The 21,461-nt window shown below is 37.4% G+C and overlaps 1 protein-coding gene across 2 annotated transcripts in view; it reads right to left on the bottom strand.

Moving 5' to 3' along the window:
* Positions 1–1,817: 1,817 nt before the first annotated feature.
* The window catches only part of PIK3R1 (phosphoinositide-3-kinase regulatory subunit 1), a 60,764-nt gene continuing 41,120 nt past the window's right edge, over positions 1,818–21,461 (bottom strand). The window contains exons 1-10 of one of the 2 annotated variants that reach the window (XM_066181235.1): positions 16,493–16,751; positions 12,837–12,939; positions 12,078–12,176; positions 11,771–11,951; positions 11,184–11,309; positions 10,050–10,192; positions 9,599–9,775; positions 9,432–9,500; positions 6,945–7,115; positions 1,818–6,486 (exon numbers count right to left, since the gene is read on the bottom strand). In XM_066181235.1, the coding sequence (XP_066037332.1) occupies positions 6,297–6,486; positions 6,945–7,115; positions 9,432–9,500; positions 9,599–9,775; positions 10,050–10,192; positions 11,184–11,309; positions 11,771–11,951; positions 12,078–12,176; positions 12,837–12,939; positions 16,493–16,508 (1,275 nt within the window). In that variant the 5' untranslated portion in view covers positions 16,509–16,751 and the 3' untranslated portion in view covers positions 1,818–6,296. Of the gene's footprint in view, positions 6,487–6,944; positions 7,116–9,431; positions 9,501–9,598; positions 9,776–10,049; positions 10,193–11,183; positions 11,310–11,770; positions 11,952–12,077; positions 12,177–12,836; positions 12,940–16,492; positions 16,752–21,461 lie in introns of those variants that run through there. The other variant, XM_066181234.1, reaches the window with a different exon arrangement.

The raw sequence follows: 21,461 nt of genomic DNA, 5'->3' as shown, positions 1-21,461 counted from the left end.
TGATGCCTCTTGCAGAGCCCATGTCTGTCTGGGAGCATGTCTGACCTCCCTCCCCCACAAACCGTCCTGCAGGGAAAGCAAACCTACTTATTTTTAGCCTTCTTTCCAGTCAGGGATTCTGGCAAGTCCCTGCTGCTTGCTATTTCCTCAGTTTGCACCCTCTAAATGAGGGAATGGGGCCCCTGTGGTAAATATTAGGTGTATCCTAATAGCAATCATCCCAAAAGAGTTCCCATATGAACAAGAGTGACTCTTCCCTCATGATGGCTGGGAGGGCCATAGTGGGCAGCAGAACTCTTCTGTTCAGAAGTCTTCAGAAGAACGGCTCTCCTTGCCCCTGCCCTCCTGTGCCCAGCTGAAGCTCTGGGAACACCTTTGGTCCGTGCATGGAAATGAATTTCAGTGAATTTCAAAACTTTCCCTCCCCTTTTTGGCTTCACAGCTCAGATAAAGGGATTTGTGTGAAGTTACTCGCACACAACTTTGCATGAGTCAAGCAACTTTGGGAGAAAAAAAATCCCAGCCCATGAGCATTCTCAGGCCTTTAAAAATATCACACCCACTGGTATCTGCACAAAGATAGCAGATTTAAGCAGTTTTCCCTATGATTCTGTGACCATCAAAGTTTAGCAAGAAAGGAGAGAGGGAAAGTGGGGGAGTGTTTGTCCGAAGACAGTAACAATAGAATGGCAGTTTTGCAAACTACTCTTCTAGTCTGCCAAGAGTGATTTCTATATGTATGATACTGGCAAGAAGTCTGCCAGTCCATAGATTTTTCTGCATTATGATCCATCAGTCTTAATTCCTCTCCAACAGATGATGATAGATGACACAATTCATCACCTAGCTCATGTTATTTTCCATTGATGATGCTGTGGCTGCAGAAGACTTTGTGGTCCCCAACATCGGTTCAGGGGACAGGAGCGAGGTAAACTCATTGTTAGTATAAAAGAATCAGCCTTCTGAGAAAAACTTCAACAGATGCAAGTGCAGGAGATCAAGACCCACTTGCTATTAAGCAGGCTGAAAACACAGTAATAACCTTTAGTCTAAGTTTCTTGTAAGAATCTCTAAGGGCCAGTGACAACGTTGTGGTTGTTAAAAAGTGTTCAAGTTGGAGCTGAGTATCTCAGTCCAGGGTATTTCCACATTAGTGGAAGCAATATGTAAGCAAATTTTAGAATGGAAACCTTGGACAGAATGGGAATAGGAATATCTTTCTTCTTCCAGAGTAGCTGGCTGACTTCCTTGGAGAACCTCTCTTGGGACAAGACATGAATGAGCTTGAAGAAATGAGATACCATATACCAACAGTGAAGGGAAGCAAACAATATTCACAATTGGCCTTACCCAATCCCCTCCCCCCCCCATACTTCCCCCCTCCTCTTCAGTCTTATGCTGGTTTTCACAATTATATGCGGACATGATCTGGTAAATTACTTAGCTGCAAGAGCTGACAGCCTGGCTTCATGGAAATCAGTGACAACACTCACACTCTTTTCAGAAGAACCACAACTTTATCTGCACTGCAAGAGGCAGATCACAGATCATTGTACTGTTTTTCGCAATACTATGAGATAAGCAAACTGTTATTTTGTCACTGTTTGATATGAAGTTATTTTGGAGCTACTGAACTATCTCATTCTGTTCAAGACACAAAATGGCTGTGAGTCAGCTGAAACTATTTGCTCCCTAGTTCCTCTAATAATAAGAGCATTTGGGTATCATTTTCAAAGAAGGCCACATAGAGAGAAGAGTTAGGCAAAGATGCCGGTAAATAGCCATCACAGTCCTTATTGAAGCCTCAACAACTGAACTGCAGTTTCAAAACAACCTTTATTCTGCTTGAAGACTTATTACAATTTTAAAGCAACTCAAAAACAAGACACAGCTCCATCAACTCTACAGCTTGAACAAAATTTTAAGGAGGCATGTTTTCACTGTTGCCTTGTAAAGGCAATTTACAATCTGCTTTACTCTCCACCTCCTCAATGACAAATTTAAAACAAAGTAATCTTAATGTTTTAAAGACATGTAACAGAACAGAGCTTTATTTTCAAAAAACAAGAATTAAAAAAAAATAGCAGCATCTTGGGCAGCTAATGCAATCTCATCAGGACAAGTGCAGTGGAACCTTACCAGCTCATACAGTTTAGTCTGAGCTGCAGTAAACAGAACATGATTCTACATAAAATGTTGCACTTCGTAACCTTGTCCCATGGGAGGCATTATGCTTTGAGCTGCCCATTTCTAAAGTGATCCTGAAAAAACAACAGTATCAGGATTCACTTTTCCCAACTTAATACCATGCATAGCAAAAGCACTGTGTGAAAATCGGCAGTTTTCCCCAATAGAAGCATCTGAATGTTTTCTCAAGCATTATTATTTCATTGCCAATTACAAGACAAAGCCATTTTTTCACTACAGAACAGTTGACACCAAATAGAAAATCTGAAGATTTGGTTTTACAGATTGCTTGACAAGATAACGTAACCATAGAGACAAGCCTTTTTCTTTTTTTTTTCTTTTTTTTTTTTCTTTTCTTTTTTTTTTTTTTTTTCTTTTTTAGAAACTATCCAACAACACAGAAACTCAGTTTTTTAACTGTATCTGGAAACATGCTGCACCCACAAAGGTCTAGTGTGCATGTGTGCGTCTTTAAACAAAGTTAATGACATCACTTACTGAATTCATCAAAATGATCATGTTCTGTGAAAATGCATCTATATTGGGAACTGTTCACATATAAACACAGCAAGTGTGTACGAGTATGCACAGATATGCATCCCCAACATACAATTTTTTTTCACATTAAGTAAATCAGAAACTCTTAATTTTGCTTGTGAGTTTTGGTTCTCTTTGCTATGTCTCATGCCTTTCAAAGGCCTTGTGAAAGAGATGCTGCAGTGCAGCATAATTCAGGGATTTAAAATAAAATAAAAAGCTCCACAAATCATATAAAAAAAGGAACAGAATAAAGCCCATCCATGAATTATATTAGATGAAAAAAACTACGCATCAATAGAAATACAGAAAAACACTGTGTTTCTTCAGTTATATCCCCATGCTTTTTTTTTTTTTTCTGTATATAGTAGTCTGAGATCAAATCAAAACTGGAGTGAACAATATGGTACATTAAAGACAAACAACTCTGCAGTGAATAGGGCCTTTGGCAGGTCTTAGCTCTGTGCATTAAGGAGGGAGAGAAATGCAGAGGCCACACAATATGTAAGTACCAAAGAAAACCCACTCATGCCAATTTGAGGGCATAAATGATCCCTGCAAATTGCACAGACCCTGTGTAGGCAGAACATCCCCTTAAGAAGCCCTAAGCACTCATCCTTACAACATAGTGCTTATTTCTCATTGTTGCTTGTGCAAGAAAAGCAAGTATCAAATCTGCACACACATTTTTTTTTTTTTTTCTGCTACAGCCACACACAAAGAGAAGTTGCACAGCGCACAGGAACTAATTATATTCCATACCGGGCTGGGCATGCTAAGGATATGGCCCACTGACATAGCAGGGGTTTTCTTAATATAAGGAAAATTAGATCCAAATGCTTTACTATGACAAAATTTCTTGACAAATGCTACGTGAAACATCAATTCAGATTACATACATTTTGCCTACAGAGAAAAAAAAAATTACAAATTTACTCTTAAAATATTTAACATTCAGAAATTAATATATATGTCCAAAGAATATCTTGGATTGCTACAAGTGTTAAACTGCTGTATATTGAACTAATCTGTAACTTCAAGCCCAGTAGCATAACTGGCATGCTAGAGTACTGGTTGGTGTTTTTTGTAGTATAAACCAGTTACTAGTATAACAGATTCACATGGTCCTACAGGCCTGAAGAAAGTGTGGAATGAGGAAGGGAAGGCGTGAAGACTAAACTTCTATTCAGGAAAAATATTCAGAATAATTTTCTAAGTGATGACTATCATGAAATAATATTTATTGAATCTTGTTTCCTGATAAAAAGTCTAGTAAGAAAATACAACTGTAGGAAAGCAAAGACAATCCACCAAAAAACAAACAAACAAACAAACAAACAAAACCCCCGAAAAAACAGACCACAAAGTAAAAATAAAATCAAAAGCCTTACAGCCTCAGAACTGAAGTAACAATGTAAAAACGAAAAGATAATATAAAGATTATTGGAGACTGGCAAATTTCTTCTTATTATTTCCAATAGCTTATAAAGCATTGCATACTTTGAAATAAAACACAAGGATCTCTAAACCACAACTATTATGAGAGAACTCCATGGGTCTCACTCTTTTGATTGTGTGTGCAACCCTCTTCAATAATAATGGTTCTTATCTTTTGCATCTTGGGGGACGAATAATTTCATACGTTCACTTAGTCAAATCTTTTCCAATATTTCTCTGAACTTCGTTACTTTACTGATTTGCAACGTATGGATTTCCTCAGTGGTCAGGACAATAAATAACCATTGCAAACCATTGACAGTGAACTATCCCAGGATGATGGATAACTCTGTTTTAGTGAGATTTATGTATTTGTTTCTTTTAACTGAACCATGATTTTGTAAGTCTCTGGTGCCCTGAAATTATGGAATTGTTCACTTTGATACTGCCTCAGCCTACAGACTTTTGAAAATACATATCATAGCCTAATCATTCTCAAAAAAGACATTGTCCAGTCCTAATTAGTTCTATATTGTATCCAAATATTCCCAGTAGAGGTGGAAGCTTTTTTTTTCCCACAATACTAATACAAAAAACAAACCTAGGCAACAGATTAGAGAAACTTCCTTCATGTGAAATGAAAATACCTTTACAGGCTGACAAAAATTCTGTCATAGGAGGTCAAGAAGTCATTTATTTACTGTGAAGGTGGACTCATTCTGAGATCCAAACTATCTACACTCTACACTGCAGTAGCAAAATATCCCCATTTTTTTTTCTGCAGTCTATCAAAGAAGGATACACTATTTTTCTTGTCTTCCATATACAAAGACAATCATGACAGAAGTTCAAAATGCTTCGAGAAGCAAATGTAGCATGGTACCGTATTCTAAAGGTAACTCTGAAACAGTATTGTTGGACTCAGTGATATTTTATAATGTTCATATATTTTTTTATTGAATTAAGCAGCTTAGAAGCTTATCAGGCACTGCCCAACAAAATATTTAGTCCAAAAAAAAAAATTATGAACTTTTTAAACTTTGAGCTAGTAGCTCAATATTCTATACAATGAAAATTGTAAAATATTTAATAGTTTTAGTTCTCAAGCCAACTCTTGCTGGCTCCCTGTACATTAAAAACAAAACAAAACAAAAACAAAAATAAAAGCAAACCAAAAAAACAAACAAGAAAATTATTAACAAAAAAATAATCACCAGGAAAAATATCCTTAGGCAAAAGAAATATAAAAAAAAGAAGACAAGAAACCAAGAAAAACAAGCCTAATCTGTAGATATGCTTGAGAGAAGACTGCAGCCTAAAGAAAATTCAGTATTGCATAGCATAGTCTAAAAATTCAGCTTTCAGCAAACAGAAAAGGAAAAAAACGAAACAGTTTGGTATTGACAGTTTCCATCGATGACAGTTAGTCATCCGGTATTATGTACATTATTATACACTGTATGCCATTGAAAATCCTGTTTGCTTCAGTCTTAAATATATTCTTAAAACAGGATTTTTGATCACCTAAACAAAACACTTCCTGGCACTTTGCTATTACAGTTACTCTGAACAACATACTGTAACTGGTGTCCTTTTAAAGTGTCCCTTAGAAATGAAAGTGCCACTCTGCTACATATCGTTCACCAGAAACCAAAATAGAACCACAATGCTGTATGTCTGGATCCACTGAGTGCAGCAACACCATTCCAAGTCAGACTGTGACCACAAAATTCTGATAACTGAATGACACAGATCTCTTATACCTTGGGTCTGGATAATCCAATGGTCTAGCTGGTAAAGCTTCAGAAGTGGTCGTAAACAAGCACCATGCTTAAAGGCCTCTATGTCCCTGCAGGGAGATCAGGTTTGGATTTTTCTCTTGTGTTTTTCTTTTATAATTATAAAAAAAGAAAAAAAAAAGCACTTCAGATTACAAACATACATTCACAGCACAACACTGTGATCTCTCCCACTGCAGTTGTGAAGGAAATCTCTAGTCCCATCTGAAGACAGATAGCTTTGATACTGCAAGTTCTTGAGTAAAGCTGAAAGGAGCCTTTTCTCTCCAGAGGCCTCAATGTTGCCAAATAATTTCTTTAAAAAAAACCAACAAACAACCCAGAGTATTAAGATCTTCATCGCCTCTGCTGTGCATATACTGGGTAGGCTAGTGTGACATTGAGAGAGTCATTGTGCTGCACAAGTGATGTGTGTTGGTAATGTAGCACCAGTTCTTTGAGCGAGTTGTACAAGTTATATGGCTCTGCAAATCCATACCCAGTAGGTGTTTTGTTTATCACACAGTGCTTTACTTCACCATCCACCCTAAAAGAAAAATAAACAAAAACAACCAGGTTTTAGTTTGTGAGTACAGTAAAATTAAGACAGAAAATAAGGTATTAGAAACACATCTTAAGATGCTAGCCAGTACATAGAATTCCTCTGTTCTGTGGTGGGATAATGGTAGAAGCCTATGTTCAGTCCACGTTCGTGAATACCATCCTAGCTTAGGGAGGCAGGAGATAGGCAGGACTTAGCACACTGCACAGAAAGGAGTGCACACATGTTTTGGTTTCCCTTCTGAGTGAGGCTCCTCTGTGGGAGTGGCACAGGTTGGAGCTGTGTAGGAAATGGAGCAGCACTAAGAACGGCCTCAGGACTCCTTGACCTGCTTTTAAATGTAAAGGTCCAAGAGGAATTGCGCATATGCAAGTGTCTATCAGCCCCCAGCTGAAGGCAGCCCTGGCAGGTTGGTTATATCATTCACAAGTTAGGGTACATACACAACAGAGCAGGCATAGCAGCCTTGTTTGCTGCTCTCTCGAACAAGGAATGTTCCATCTCGCTTTCCCCGCAGCAGATTTTCAGCTTGGCTTCTATTGATATTTCCCACATTCCACGTTCTCTCATCATGATGGGGCAAATCCTCATCATCTTCTACCATAGAGTATTGGCTGTTGAAAAGGAAAAATATACTTAAGAAACACAGAACGAAATCCACTAACTATGCAGTCTTTATTCCATATTACAGTGGTTAGCAGGATGCCTTCTTGGTAAAACTAGGAATTTAAACCAAGAAATACTGTACCATTTAAACAACCAGATAAAAGTAAAATATAAGCTCTGTTTCTTGTTTCTTTGAAGAACACTCACATAAATTTTAGGAAGAATATAAAAAGATGATGTGTTATTTTTCAGGGTATACTGTGAGCACTTCTGTACTTCTGCCATTGCTCACTGTTTTGGTAAATAGCAAGCCCAACAAAATCAGTACCCCCTGAGTCAGCTTCATTTCCAAAGATCAGAACACTTGGTCAGCAGTGAAAAATCATGCAATGTATCAACTACAGCTGCTGCTTCGAGAACTTCCAAGCACAGGGAGACAGATTAATTATTTATAGGAGAATGGCTTTGTGAAAAGGTGCAATACTGGAGTGCTTTCTCTCTCTCTCTCTCTCCATATAAGCAGATTATGAAAATAGCATGCAATACATGCTTCTCTACTAAATCAGCCACCAACTATAAAGCTGAATCAGAATTACAGAGTACCCTCTGACCTAAAGCCCGCCATGAAAAAGAAGCATCTGGTTCAGATGTATGGATATCACTTTGGAATTCTGCAGTTCCAGAGCTCCCCAATCCCACAACAGCCTGCACTGGTTAGCCCTGCCTCTCCTTCTCAGCTTGCAATAAGTTTGTGTTGGGCTAATGTATTTATTCTCTCTGTAATAGGCTTTTAATTAGTTTTCCTTGGTCTAAGAAAATATGACTTCTCACTCACTCATGGTTCTGTCTTTCTGAAGATTCTCAAAGTAGTCTACAGAAATCGACAATCACACACAGAATTCTATTTTTCATAATAAGAAAGGGTTCTTTTGTTTCAGTTAACACTATCTCCAGGTCCCTTATCCCATCACTATTTTCACCTGCACGATATTCACATACATTCAGTTCTGTTTTCAACCAGCATCTGGAGAAAGCAATTCTTGTTTTTCATCCTGCTTATTATATGGGAGGATTTTTTTTCTGCAATACAACTTCAGAAGAAAAGCCATATTCTAAAAGTTTAATTTTTCAGCAGTTACCAGACTTGCCAGCAAGGAGTATCAGAGTGAGAGAAAATGAAGATTTTTCTTTAAACAGTTTCACTTACTATTTTGATGCCACACTAAACCCATTGAGTGTTCTTTGTCTACTGTTCAAGTGATAGGAACACTAGTGAGAACAGGTGCCTACATATTTTACAACATCTCACCTTTGAGTTGTGCTAAGACTGTGGAAACTACATAGCTTTAAAATGTGTATGTCTTTTTTATCTCCTGCTTCTGCCACAGTGATAAGCACAATTTCCAGGACAACAGTAGGAGACTCAATAAGCCAAGCAAAATTAAAATAGATGTGGACAAGGCTAGAATGCAAGGCAGAATGCACAGAGTCACTGTCAGTCTGCTGCTTTCATCGTATATTCCACCAGGCAGGACAAAAGGGATGCACAAGAAACAACATTGGCAGAAAATGTTGATACAAATACTACTGAGACAATTTTAATTTTTCTATTTGTTCATTTTACACTGTTACTGCGCTTCAGATATTATTTTGTGTCTTGCTTTTGTTGAAATTTGCTCTATGTTTACATACCCCAAGCACTCTTTGCCTTTTTTTCCCAGGAATGAAATGAAATTTATTCATCAGCCTAGCCTATGTTAGAACCTACAGTAAACTAAACTGTTTGAAATGACAGAATACGACCCTGCCTTCTTCCAGAAAAGTAAAAAAGACCACAAAACCAGAGGATATTCCTCAGCACATGCACATTTATCATCTCCAACAGCAATATGACACAATCACGTGGGTGCCCCTACACTGGATAATGTCATGGTACCCCCAGTTGAGATTTGGAAAAAGCCTGCTCACGCCTAAGAGACATTCTGATCAATTTATCCGTTCATATCACATCTCTCTAAGATAGTAATACCTCATGAACTTAATTTTGCTGGTAAGAAAAAAGACACAGGTTAACATTTCGGTGTTTTGCTACAGTAACTTGATTATAGCACTTCCCTGAAAGAAGGAGGAGAGTAGAGGGTGAGACAGCATCCTTTCTAATACTTGCATTATGTAGGCTGTCATGTTTTAACAGTGTGCATTGTTACTGAAGACCTAGGCTTAAGATTTCCTCTGTGTGGTCCAAGACTTAAATAAGCTTTATATCACTTTTGTATTTTAGGTGATTTGAAACACCAGAAATATCTAAATCTTCCAATACTTACTCTTCTGCATTTTCATTTCCAAGCCATTCATTTAGCTTCTTTTGCCGAACGCCTTTTTGAGTCAGCCACCTGGACAATAATTGCAAATTAAATTAATTTTTAGTCACAAAAGTTGGACACCAATAAAAAACCAAACAACTTAAAATTTGTTAATTCATGATACTCACATCAAGTACTGATCTCTTGTCTTCCTCAGCTGTATGAGGTCTGGCTTAATGCTGTTCATACGCTTGTCTATCTCTCTATATTCGGCTGCTTGCTTTTTTAAGTCTTCTTCTAACCTACGTCTGCTGTCCACAATTTCGCTTATCCGAGACTTCAGTTTTTCATAGTTGTGCATGATTCTAGATGGAACAATGGAGTAGGTTACACTCTGATTTCTTATTCATAACTTTATAGTCTGCTATTTTAGAGGAGTAGACACCTAAGAGAACAGATTATTTCTCTAGATGTAGTTATAGATTTTGCCAGTTCATATCTACCCTATTTGAAGCTTCTTTGCTTACAAGTGAACAATTTCAGACTTGTCATCTTGCTTCAGTTTTAGGCAGACCTATACTTGGCATTGTTTGTTTTTTCAAAAATCATACAATTTGACATTCAAAATCAAATACTGACCTTTGTATTTCTTTATCATTTCCTTCCCGTTTAAATTTTTCGATGTATTCCTTACTGTATCTTTCTTGTGTTTGGCACTGCTCTTCAAATATTTTTATTGTTTCATTAAATGCCTCAATGGCTGTTCTTTTCATTTGAATTTCCTGAAAATAAAATAATTGTTATTAAAGTTGTAATCAGATAAAGGGGAAGATTGGCTTGTATCACAGAAACACTTCAGTATAGAGTAAAATAAAACCCTTTCAATATCCCTTTACCAAAATGTATTCTGTCTGCTGAGCCTCATGGCATAGATACAACAGGCCTGTGCAAAAGGCTACCATGATAAGATTTCCATGATGAGGTTTATCAAGCAATAGAAATGCTAAAAAAAGGATCAGTTACAATCTTTGCTTTGTATAAATAAATTGATGCTTAGAACCTAATGGCAGTGCACTTTGCCCTTTGTACGAACTTACATCCTTAGAGGCACACCTGGCTCTCTGAAATAAGGGTGGCCTTGATAGGTCTCAGGAGGTTTTCTAGTTTACCCTCCTACCCCTACATACCTAGTTGGTAGCCAAATCTTAGGTCACTAGTTCAAGTTGGGAGCAATTCTCCAATTTTCTTCAATTCTTTTTGGGCTCATTTCCTGCACACTTTAATAAGCAGTCTTGATTCTGGGCCTGTAAAACTGGACTAATTCAGTGGCACTTCAAGGCATGGCTAGTAATTGATTAAGCTCAAAAAGGCAGCTTTTCATTCCTGCATTTTGTCTACACAAGTAATCTCTTTATCCTGCACAGGTAAACCAGACCCTTCAAAAACTCATAAAAAAATGCAATGCTTCCCTGCATATGTGCCTTGAAAACCATAACTCAGCTTGATGAAGTCAGTATGCAGAAGTGGTGGTAAATCAAGACAGTTATGTACTTGCTTTGGATGGAGCTGTCAGACTTGGGCAAAGGGCAGCTTAGTTTACAGGTGGTGGCTGTTCAAACATGAATAAGCAATTGCACTATTCTGAGCAAGAACATCAGGGCAATGCCGTGGTGGTGGAAGATGGGTGTAGGAAGATGACAGTAGGAACTCACAGTATTGTTCTTCAAAATCTACAAAATCTTCCATTCTCCCTTTGGTTCAAATCTAGCTCACCTGAGATGTTCTTGTGTAGTCTTCATAGAGTCTGTCGTATTCTCTGCTTTTTTCTTGGAACTGGCTATTATATTCATGTAATTTCTTTCCTACTGCTTCAATACTATCCTCTTTTACAACTTGATCCTGGAATGAGGAGCAGAAAGAAAGATATTCTGTAAGAAGAGAATTATATTGCACAGTTTTTCTGGATAAAACTGCTTAAAAAATGCTTAGATAATTACATGCAAATATGATTCCTCTTTGACCAATATGGAGATACACTAAATGCATTATATGCAAATGAGAAATTAATGACAAAAAGGAATTTTGCATTGCAAGTGTTTAGCTTTATACTGAAAATTACATATTTCACCGTTGAGTGGGATGATCATTAATATATTTATTTCCTAACCGTGTATATGTAGTATTTAAAGTCTTAAATATTTACATGCAAACCATGGAGCTGGTTTTAAACAAAAATACCAAGTTTTGTACCCACTTGATTTTTTTCAAACATTAACAGAGCTGAAGTTCTTCATGTCCTGCAAGTTCTGCAATATCTTCTCTGTGTTCAAGTGAAATGCAAAGAAAATAAACTAAATTACCTGCTGGTACTTAGATACTGGATAGAGCAATTTTACATCCAGTTTAGGATTATACTGGGCTAGAGATTCATTCCGGTAGTGGTTTATAAGCTCGACCACAGAGTTGAACGTTAATGGGTCAGAAAAGCCGTATTTTCCATCTCGGTGAAAAATTTTGATTAATTTGTTATTTCCTCCTTTCCTGCAAATAAAGTATATTGAAAAGTTAGGCATGCTTCAAGCACTATTTTCTAAAGAATACTCTGTTTTAAGTGCAGTTATTGCATTTTACTATCAAGTATTACAGACCCAATGTAACTAGTCTTACCTCAGTGTCAGTGTGTAGTCTCCATGCATTTTGGTTGAAGCATCTCGTACCAAAAAAGTACCATCAGCTGTGTCTCGAAGCTTCTCATTTACTTCTTCTCTAAAATGAAAGCAAAAGTAACCAATCATTTCAATTTGTTCTCACACACTTATTCTGCCACAGTGCTCTAAATTAAAATTCAAATGTTTTGAAATAAGTGTGTTTTAGAAGCCTTCTATAGCCCCATATTAATATAACTATATAATACCTTATTTAAAATTGTTAGAGAACAAGTGGGATAAAAAATGGCATACTCTGTTCTCTCAGTACTGGACAAAATTATTACTCATGCAAAGCTCTTTCTGCTTGTTCATACAAGCCTATGCAACTGGAGCAGCCAGTACTGGTCTAATATACCTATATATAGTACAGATAAAAATGTTGCTAATATATGGCACTTGTTAGTCAGACTTGCTGACTATTATGCCTACAGCTGAGGTTCTGAATGAAAGACAAGAACAAAATTATTTCTTACTGCTGTCTTTTCATGCTAGTATTTCATATAAGTCTTAAAGTAACAGAACAATAATTTTGCACTCTACATTCGAAGTGACTACCAGTAACTTTTTAGTCATATTTGAAATAAAACCAAGTGTAATAAGTTCGTGGTGGAAACTATCACAACTGTCAATTTTCTACACATAACACATACACACAGAATAGCACAGCAAGGACAGCTCAAAGCCAAACATAAGAAATACATGTCTTGAGGTGATTTACCTTGAGATATCCCCCCAGTACCATTCAGCGTCTTGTAATGACATGTTGTTATTCATGCTATTGTTAGTTACAGTATTAGGTTTCGGTGGCTTAGGAGGCAGTGCTGCAAATGAAAGGGGGGAAGAAAAGTTGTAACTCACTGAAAACATGACCACATATTCCTTGAAATTGCACATTATTACATAAATTTTATAATTCTCTGAGTGTGTTAAAAAAGAACTGGTTACCTAATAGAGTCGTCCATCATTAACATTCTTTAAAAGACACTACAGGAATCAAGAAATTTGAAAACAAAATAATTCAAAATAAAGTTATACTGTTTAAAAAAATGATGTTATCTTGCAATAAGATATTTTAAGGAAAATATAACACCATATTCAACTCCTGCCCCTGTGAAGAAAGTATTTGAGAAAAAAAAATCTGAAGTTTGCTTTTACCTTCTTTCACCATCTTTGGGTGAACACAAGTAATAAAACATGCCACTTTCTTTTTTAAATCCTCCTATGCAACAGTCTTAGAGGAATTTTGCTGTTTTCTTACTAGAGGTTGAGTAATAAAAGATGCAAACCCATAGCAATACCATACATTTGAATCAGAATCAGGGTTTTGTGATCCTCAGCATTCTGTGCAATGATTTGCAAAAAAACCAAAAAAACCCAACCCAACAGTTTAAGAAACCCATCTGTGACCCAAATATCCCTTGTGTTAATCTTAGTATTCTACAGAATAAATTGTGTTCCAAACGCCAGGACTGATTAAAACACCCCCAACCCCCCCTTTTTCAATGTCAAAGCTGCATATGTATACCAGTGGGTGCCAGAGAAGATACTGCAGCACTGACTTAGTAACAAGGGGGACTACACTGGAATCAGGATTAAAAAATCAACTCAGCTCTTTCAGTTCTCCAGTAAGTACATCATTCTTGTCCTGTATATTATGACCAGGCTCAAAAGGCAATGTTTTTGAAGTTGCAAGGAATATCAGGATAGCGTAATACTTTCATGTAATATGAAAAAATAATGCCACAACAGGCATTCAATCAGTATTGCTAGATTTTAAGAATGTTTTTTCCTTAAACAACCCAAACCAATGATTTGGAATCACTGTTTCAGGAAATATGAGTGTTACTACAGCATCTCCTTTTAGGCACAGTGTGGAAGAGAGAGAGCAAAAATAGTAATAAAAGAAATACAATTTTTACATGATAAAATAGCAGGACTAAAACTACATCTGACATAACAAAATCAAAACAGAAACAGGTCAATTCAGTAAAAATCCAATTAAGTAAGCAGTCAGGTATATTTAATATGTTAAGATTCTAATTACTACAACCATGCACTAATCCACAATTTTATTCTAATTTATTAAAAAAGGAAAACTATTTGTATCAATAACAAAGTAAAGAAATCCTACATATCCAGTATGAATTTTTCAGCATCTACTGTAAACACCAAAATTAATTAAGTCTTCTATAATAAGACTGCAGTTTTACCTGGTGGATCCATTTCTATGTAAAACATCAAGTCTGTGCCACAGTTTATATCTGTCTTAGGATATTCTATATCCAGTTCTTCCATATTCCAAACAGTATTGTACATTTGTATGAGTTTCACTGAGTAAGCTCAGATACAAGAAAAGAGTCAGGCTGTCTTTGTAATGGTGTCTTGGAATTCATTTTAAAACCTATAAGGGGCTGCACTGTAACCTATTACATCATAATCCTCAGCCAATCATGTCAAAATAATGTCACCAAACCACTCCTGCTTCCTCATTTTGTTCTACATTAATCTTAAAACAATTTCAGTTTTGGGAAGAATCTACATTTAGCAGAATTGCAATATAAAGCTAGTATTACACACAAAAGGAGCAAGTGGGCTCTCCTTGCCCGTGCTCCTGGCTCATTTTCCTGGCTTTGCAGCATGGTACAGTCCAATCCTGGCAGGATGACAAAAGGCTGATATGCTGCAGCACGTAGCTCTTACACACAGGCGCACACAACAAACACACACACAGGGCAGCTCCCTTCAGAGGCAGGTCGGTCACATCTCAGGTGCATTCGCCTGCCTGAATTCCTGAAGTTTGACATTCAAAAAGATTTAAAAGGATTCTAGAACTACTGCACATATTAGAGATGCATTAGAGAAAGAGCATGACTGTGTGTGCATATCCATTGCACACTCATTTTGCACAAACACACACACACACACAGATATATATATCCACATAATGAAAAATGGATCATGTTTAAAAACTCTACATATTTCTACTATTTTTATGGGCACATAGGTCTGATAGAGTATATATTACTATATAAAACATGCTTACTGCAGAGATGTCTTCCTCTCTTATCATTATGTAATAAAATACAATTTGAACCAATCTAGATTAATTATTTTTGAAATCTAAACCCCAAATCTTACATTTAGCTGATTCACTCAGACAATGGAAGAAAGTCATAACTGAGCAAGATCTACAAAAATGGTTTTGCTGAACATAAAAATGGCTGTGAGGATGCAATAAGATTTAGTCTGCCTTTTCACAGTTTCTCTACCCTATTCTCACTGATATATTTATCAAGTTAATTGTTTTTACAAGCAAGAGTCTCTTGTCAGTGTCTCCTTCGCCCCTTGACCTTATGTCAGTAGCATCCTCCAAACATTTAGAAATATTCCATCTTAACTCCCCCCATCACTGACTCTAACTCTCTCTGACCTCTTGGAAGAAACATGGTCAGAATAGAGTATTAAATTCAGAGCAGAATGCTATGTAAAGCAATATGAATGCTTTATATCCACTATAATCTATGGGGGGAGAAAACCAGAGACCAAAAATAACTACAAAAAAGATTAGCTGTAGCAACTAACTGTGCCTTACACCATAAGAAATTCTGGAGCAGCTGAAATGTTTTTTATCTCACAAACACTCATTAAAAAATTAACACGTTTTAAATAATTTCCAAGTATTTCACCCCTGCCGTCCCCCCTCACCCCCCGCTGTCTGTGCCCCTTTCAGACAAGCATCAATGTACAAGAGCATGTCTGGAGTACCAACATACACAAAAAGATGAATGCTAGTTTGCTTTGCACATGAAGAAGCTTCATTTTGAAGTAGATCTTCCCCTTCCTGATGAGGTAGATATGCTCCCAAGATTCTTTCCATTTCCAAAATGAAATAGAATACTTAAAACCATCCCAGACACAAGTCTAAACACTGAATTTAGAGGTTTAGCCCACCTGCTACCCAAACAGTTAAATTGCCAAGGTAATTATTTAAATCAAGTTACAAAGATTTTCTACAAAAACTGCATTGCTGCTTTTAGGTCTCATGTGGGATCAGTAATTTTTTTTATTCCATTGAATAAAAATTACTTTCAGGAAAAATTACCTCCCTAGAGTTTCACCAGTGGTCAAATTTAGGACTGAACAAACTTGTATAATCAGGTTAGTGCTCAGCTCACACTAGCCTAGCCTGCAGGCAAGAAAAGACAGAGGAGGCAGATAGGCTATTACCCATTTTGTATATAACCTGGAGACGTACTGAAGTACTTGACTTAAATTCATGTATCTAAAGACTTTTAAAGCTCTACCTGGTAATCAGTTACAGTACAATACTTCCCCAAGAAGATGAAAAAACCACAGAAATTCAAAATCACTTACTTTGTAAATTATGCATCGCAAATGATCACCCTTGTGAATCAGTCGAAAATACAATCCAATATTGGTTTCCTCTTATGAAAATCTTGCTTAAAAAGAAGCCCTAAAACCTCCATTTACTAGGAAGCTTCTCTGAAGCAATGAAGAAAAAGAGATTGCTCTGTTTTCCAACCAGTGTTCCATAAAACCCCCTAAAAGAGTTGTAACTTGCACTGAGAAAATCCAAGCCTTCTCTCTCAACTGCTTAAACCACTGTGGTGTGCAGAAGGTATCCACTTACTCTGGTTCATCATTAAAAAGTGAACCTGACTTCAGTACTGTGGAAAAAAAAAAAAAAAAAAAAAAAAAAAAAAAAAAAAAAAAAAAAAAAGAAACCACCACCCTCAGTAGCTTGCACGTCTCTCTCAGATAAAGATCTCAGTTTCATGATTAACTTGGGTAGGTTCAAATATTTGCTGAGCCAGGGATTTCAGCTGGGGGATGGGAGCCAGATTCAAAGTAAAAGTTGTCATCAGCTAACAAGTGGCCAATGCAGGGCTAACTTTCTCATTTTAGCTAAGTAAATGAGAAGCCCATTGTAAGAGGCCTTAAAATAGTCCCTATCACTGGCTGCTGCATGCAGTATTGAAGATGAGAAAAGCACCCCAAACAGCCAAATACAGGAAGTGGCTAACTGCAGAAAAAAAAAATAGAATAAATTTTTTCCTTGAAAAGACATGCATCTCTAGAAGCAGCCCTGTGCAAGCAAAATAGCCTGCTTGCAAGCACAGCATCCCCTGGTACATGCTCATGCTGGATCACAAATACAGGTGCTGCTTCAAGACCCTTAGTCGGAGGCTAAGAGACTTTTTATCAATTTCCCATATACTAAAAATACCTGGAAAAGCCACTACCCATAGTGGTTTCCAGTATATCAGGATTGTTCATTTCTTGGGCAGGCAGTGGGTAAAGGAATTGTACAGAAAGAGAGAAGCTTAGGTTAAATCTATTTTCCTTGCCAAGTGTTTGGTGGAGAATGAACTTGCTAAAGAAACAGAGCAGCAACTGAAGAGCCTACTTCCCTCTGCCTACAGAGGTTATCTTTTGCCAGTTAAACTTCTACAGGGAAATAAATTCAAAGTAAAAGGAGAAACAGACACATTAAGAGAAGGAGAGAAGGGGATTAATATTTTCCTCCCACTTTTTTGCAAACAATGAGAATTTCCATGAGATCTGCTTGTTGCTCTTTAAAGCAGTCAAATAGTATCTAAAAATTTTTGCCTCCTTAATACTTCACATACCAAAATTCTCCTATGCTGTGAAACACCACTTGCACCTTATAATGAAATCCCAAATATCTGCAGTGCATTTTTTATGTTTTGAGCTTGATTGATTAGCTTCACCTATAACAATCCCTTGCTTCCCTAGTTTTAGCCTACTTGAACAATTGTCAGTTCTAAATATAATTTAAAGCAGCAGAATCATAATGGTACAGCCTACTTCAAGTGAAGATGGAAACCTGTGTTTCTGAACTAATTCAGCTTCAGACTGTAGTTTATATACTTCTTTACTGTTAAAATTACAGAAGGAGTTGAGAACATTTCTTGTTTTTTAGGGCCACGACACAGATGTATATAGTCAAAGGAGAAAAGACAACCCAAACTTGGTTCACTGAACTTTTTTATCAATTTAAAAAAGCACAGATACCCACACAGAGATAATGAGTTCCTCATTATGCTGCAGGAGAGAATCAAGTGTCTTGTCAAAAAAAGATACTGGCATGCAAACACCTGTATTTTCAAATATTGCCCTGTCTTGTCTTTTTATCTAAATTTCAAGATCTTGAGTGGTGCCTATTTAATTTGCAGCCTACTATTCCTTGCAGTCATGCTCACAGTGTTCTTCTATTAACAGAGAACATTCTTTTTCTAAAAAATATATCCGAAGCAGGAAAAGAACTAATCAGGTTTCACATGCTTCCATGTGTTTTACACATACATAAAAATATCTGCACACTGACATAACAACCTGTAAAAAATGCTTAAAAAAATCGTACGCATTGTTTCACTTTTATCAAATCCTTGCAATTAGGTATTGAGAAACATAAAGCACCGGCTCATGCCAAAGCTTAAACCAAGGGCACAGCATTCCAAAGTACGGTGGTTAGCCAAGCGCTGTGCTTTCCGTTAGGTCAGGGATAAAGGGATACACTTTTATTAGCTTAGAAGGGGAGCCCTCTGCTGGGTAGGACACGGATGCACAGGGTCCCCCTGCCGAAGGCTCCGCTGTCCCGGGCATGCGCAGCCTCCTGCGTGCTCCAATCCACGCTCGGCGCTGCCGGCACTACAGCCAAGACTCTGACATGATGCAGATAACTTCTGACAAGGACAGCATTCCTAAGCATCTGTTTATGTCCCCAGGACACTACCGACAGCACTGTGGTCTCAGGCTGATGTCTGTAGCAACACAGAGTGCCTTTGAGGAGGAATCAAATTCCGAGATGAACTGGATCAGCCTTTACATTGCCCTGCTCTAGCTGTTATGCCACCACTGTTGCGAATGTTTTTTTTGTAGCTAAAAGTAAAGTGTCTGCAGCTTGGTGATGCTGCCAATACTTTCTCTCCTCATCCCCAACAAGTGAGCAGTTACATATAAGGCAGCCTTATTACCTCACTCATTCTTACCTGTGATGCTCCAAGTAGTAAAAACTACCTTTTCAGGCTGCAGTATTTCAGTATGAGCTGTCATTTACAATGTTACATCCACTGTAAATAGGGATAAACTGGGACAGACAGCCCAGACAAAGCAGCTCAGCTCTAGCCAGTGCACAGGCTACTGGAGGCTTTGATACATTGATAAAAGGCAGCTCTTTCCTTTGCTGTAGCTCTTCTGCTCTTCACCAGCAATGCTAAGAGCTCTCCACATCCCCTTGCTCTCTTGCCACATCCCACTTCCTCTTTGCCTTCCTAAGACAGACATTATTCTCACACACCCCAACTCCAGAAAGGACCCCTATCTCCCTAAACTTCCCTCCCAAAATTATCTCCCAATTTTCTCTGTGTGGCCTGCCTTCGCAGCTACGAGTGCTAAACTGACCCTGTTGCTCCGAGCACCTACTGCACCTCTATGGGCAGCTTTGGGATCTGCATCCAGGGCAGGCCACCTCCAGACAGACAAACCAGGAGCCTTTAAGATCCTTGACAATAAACTGAAAAATTACCCCAGTCTTCTAGACCTTTTAATATAGCCTATTTTCCACTTTTTGCTTTCACGAGTCTGTATGATGGGTGAGATTCTGTGAGATCTGAGCAGCATTGCTTGCTAAAATCTCTTACAATTAAGATATTTTATTCTAATAGTACTGTTTGTAATAGCACATTTAGAGACTTGTACTTTGTTTCTCACTGTGCTCTTTAATTTAAAGTCTGTGCAGCTGTACATCAAGTCGGGATGTTGTTCAGATGGGATGTAAAAATCAGCTACCTTGCCCACCAACACCATCTTTTGTCTCTCCTACTGACAAACTTGAAGAATGTGACAGGAAACAGAAAACTGATCTAATTTTTTCCACCTTATTTCTCCTGCAACCATCCTTCTGTCTTCATACGCCACACAAAAATCTACGATTCTACTAATAGGTATTGTTAACTTTAGTATTTTTGTGTAGGACTAAGTATTATTTTAATCCACAAGCTAGAATCTATAGTTTGCTGATGAACACCATGACAGACAAAAAACCCCAATGCAACTGTTCTGCAGTAAGTCAAGTAATGGTCTAGGAGTAGCTCTTCCTTTTGTGATATGGCATCAAAGAAGCCTCACTCTATGTCCAACTGGAGAGGCAAAATTGAGGATACTAATTTTAAAATACAGTAAGATGTAAGGTCCAGCTGCTTACTTTCCAGTGTTTTCAGGTAAGAAGTATAATTAGTGGGTGATGTGGTAAGGAAAAAACCCCACAACTGTGCAAAGATCTGCTTGCTATTCAGATCCATTTTCTCCTAACACTACATTTAACATATTTAAATACTGTGTAAGATACCACTAGATCTTCATGCACAACTTGTTTTAGACAGAATATTTTCATCTTAACAAAAAGAATTAAGAAGGAAAGAAGCCATCACTCCAGCTTGTGAAAAAGAGAAGAAACCTGGAAGCACTGGCTTCCCTGTTATCACTTAGTTGTCATGACATTACTTTCAGTAAGTAAAATTCCTACTGCTTAAGACCTCTCAAATTCTCCACTTGTAAAATTCTACTTAAGATTGTAATTCTCAAAATACTTACATGACAAATAAGGTGTATTTTATTGGGATCTTCTTTTTATTACAGTCTATCTAAACAGTCTTTGTGGAAAATCAAGCCACTAAAAGCAATAATCTTAAAGATGACAATTCTGAAAAACATATCTTAGAGTGTTTTTATAGTTTATATGAGAATGATAAAAATAGGCCACTTCAGATGTTCAGGTCACTGAATGATATTGGTGCAGAAATGGACTCATGGCCTAATCTTCCAAACTTACAAAACATTATATTAAGATTCAACTTTTGAAAATGATTCAAACTCTCTACAGGCCCGAGGGCAGAGACTAGCTAACCAGACACTGCAAAGCCTAAAAACTTGTATCTGAGGGTTTTTTCCAGCATATTAACACATGTGCAAATGTTCTACTAAAAAACATTCTAGTAGACATGATGGACTTTGAAATGCACAGGGAAGGAGTTCTATTTTTGTAACAGATCACATGAAAAATCCTAGTAGGACTGTCAAAGTAAACAATTGCATCATAATATACAGACCATGGTGGTGGATTCACCATCTCTGGATGTGTTTAAGAAAAGACTGGATGTGGCACCTGGTGTCATGGTTTAGTTGAGGTTAGAGTTGGGTTGGACTTGATAATCCTGGAGGTCTCTTCCAATCTAATGATTCTGATTCTGATGCTAATTAATGCAGAAGTAATATTAAAAACAATGGGATGTCCAATTAC

Source organism: Chamaea fasciata, unplaced genomic scaffold (genome assembly GCF_029207755.1).
Source record: "Chamaea fasciata isolate MVZ Bird 193981 ecotype frontalis unplaced genomic scaffold, bChaFas1.0.hap1 SCAF_4, whole genome shotgun sequence".
NCBI lineage: Eukaryota > Metazoa > Chordata > Aves > Passeriformes > Sylviidae > Chamaea > Chamaea fasciata.
Note: the sequence above shows the minus strand (reverse complement) of the source record. Positions and strands in the feature narration are given on the sequence as shown.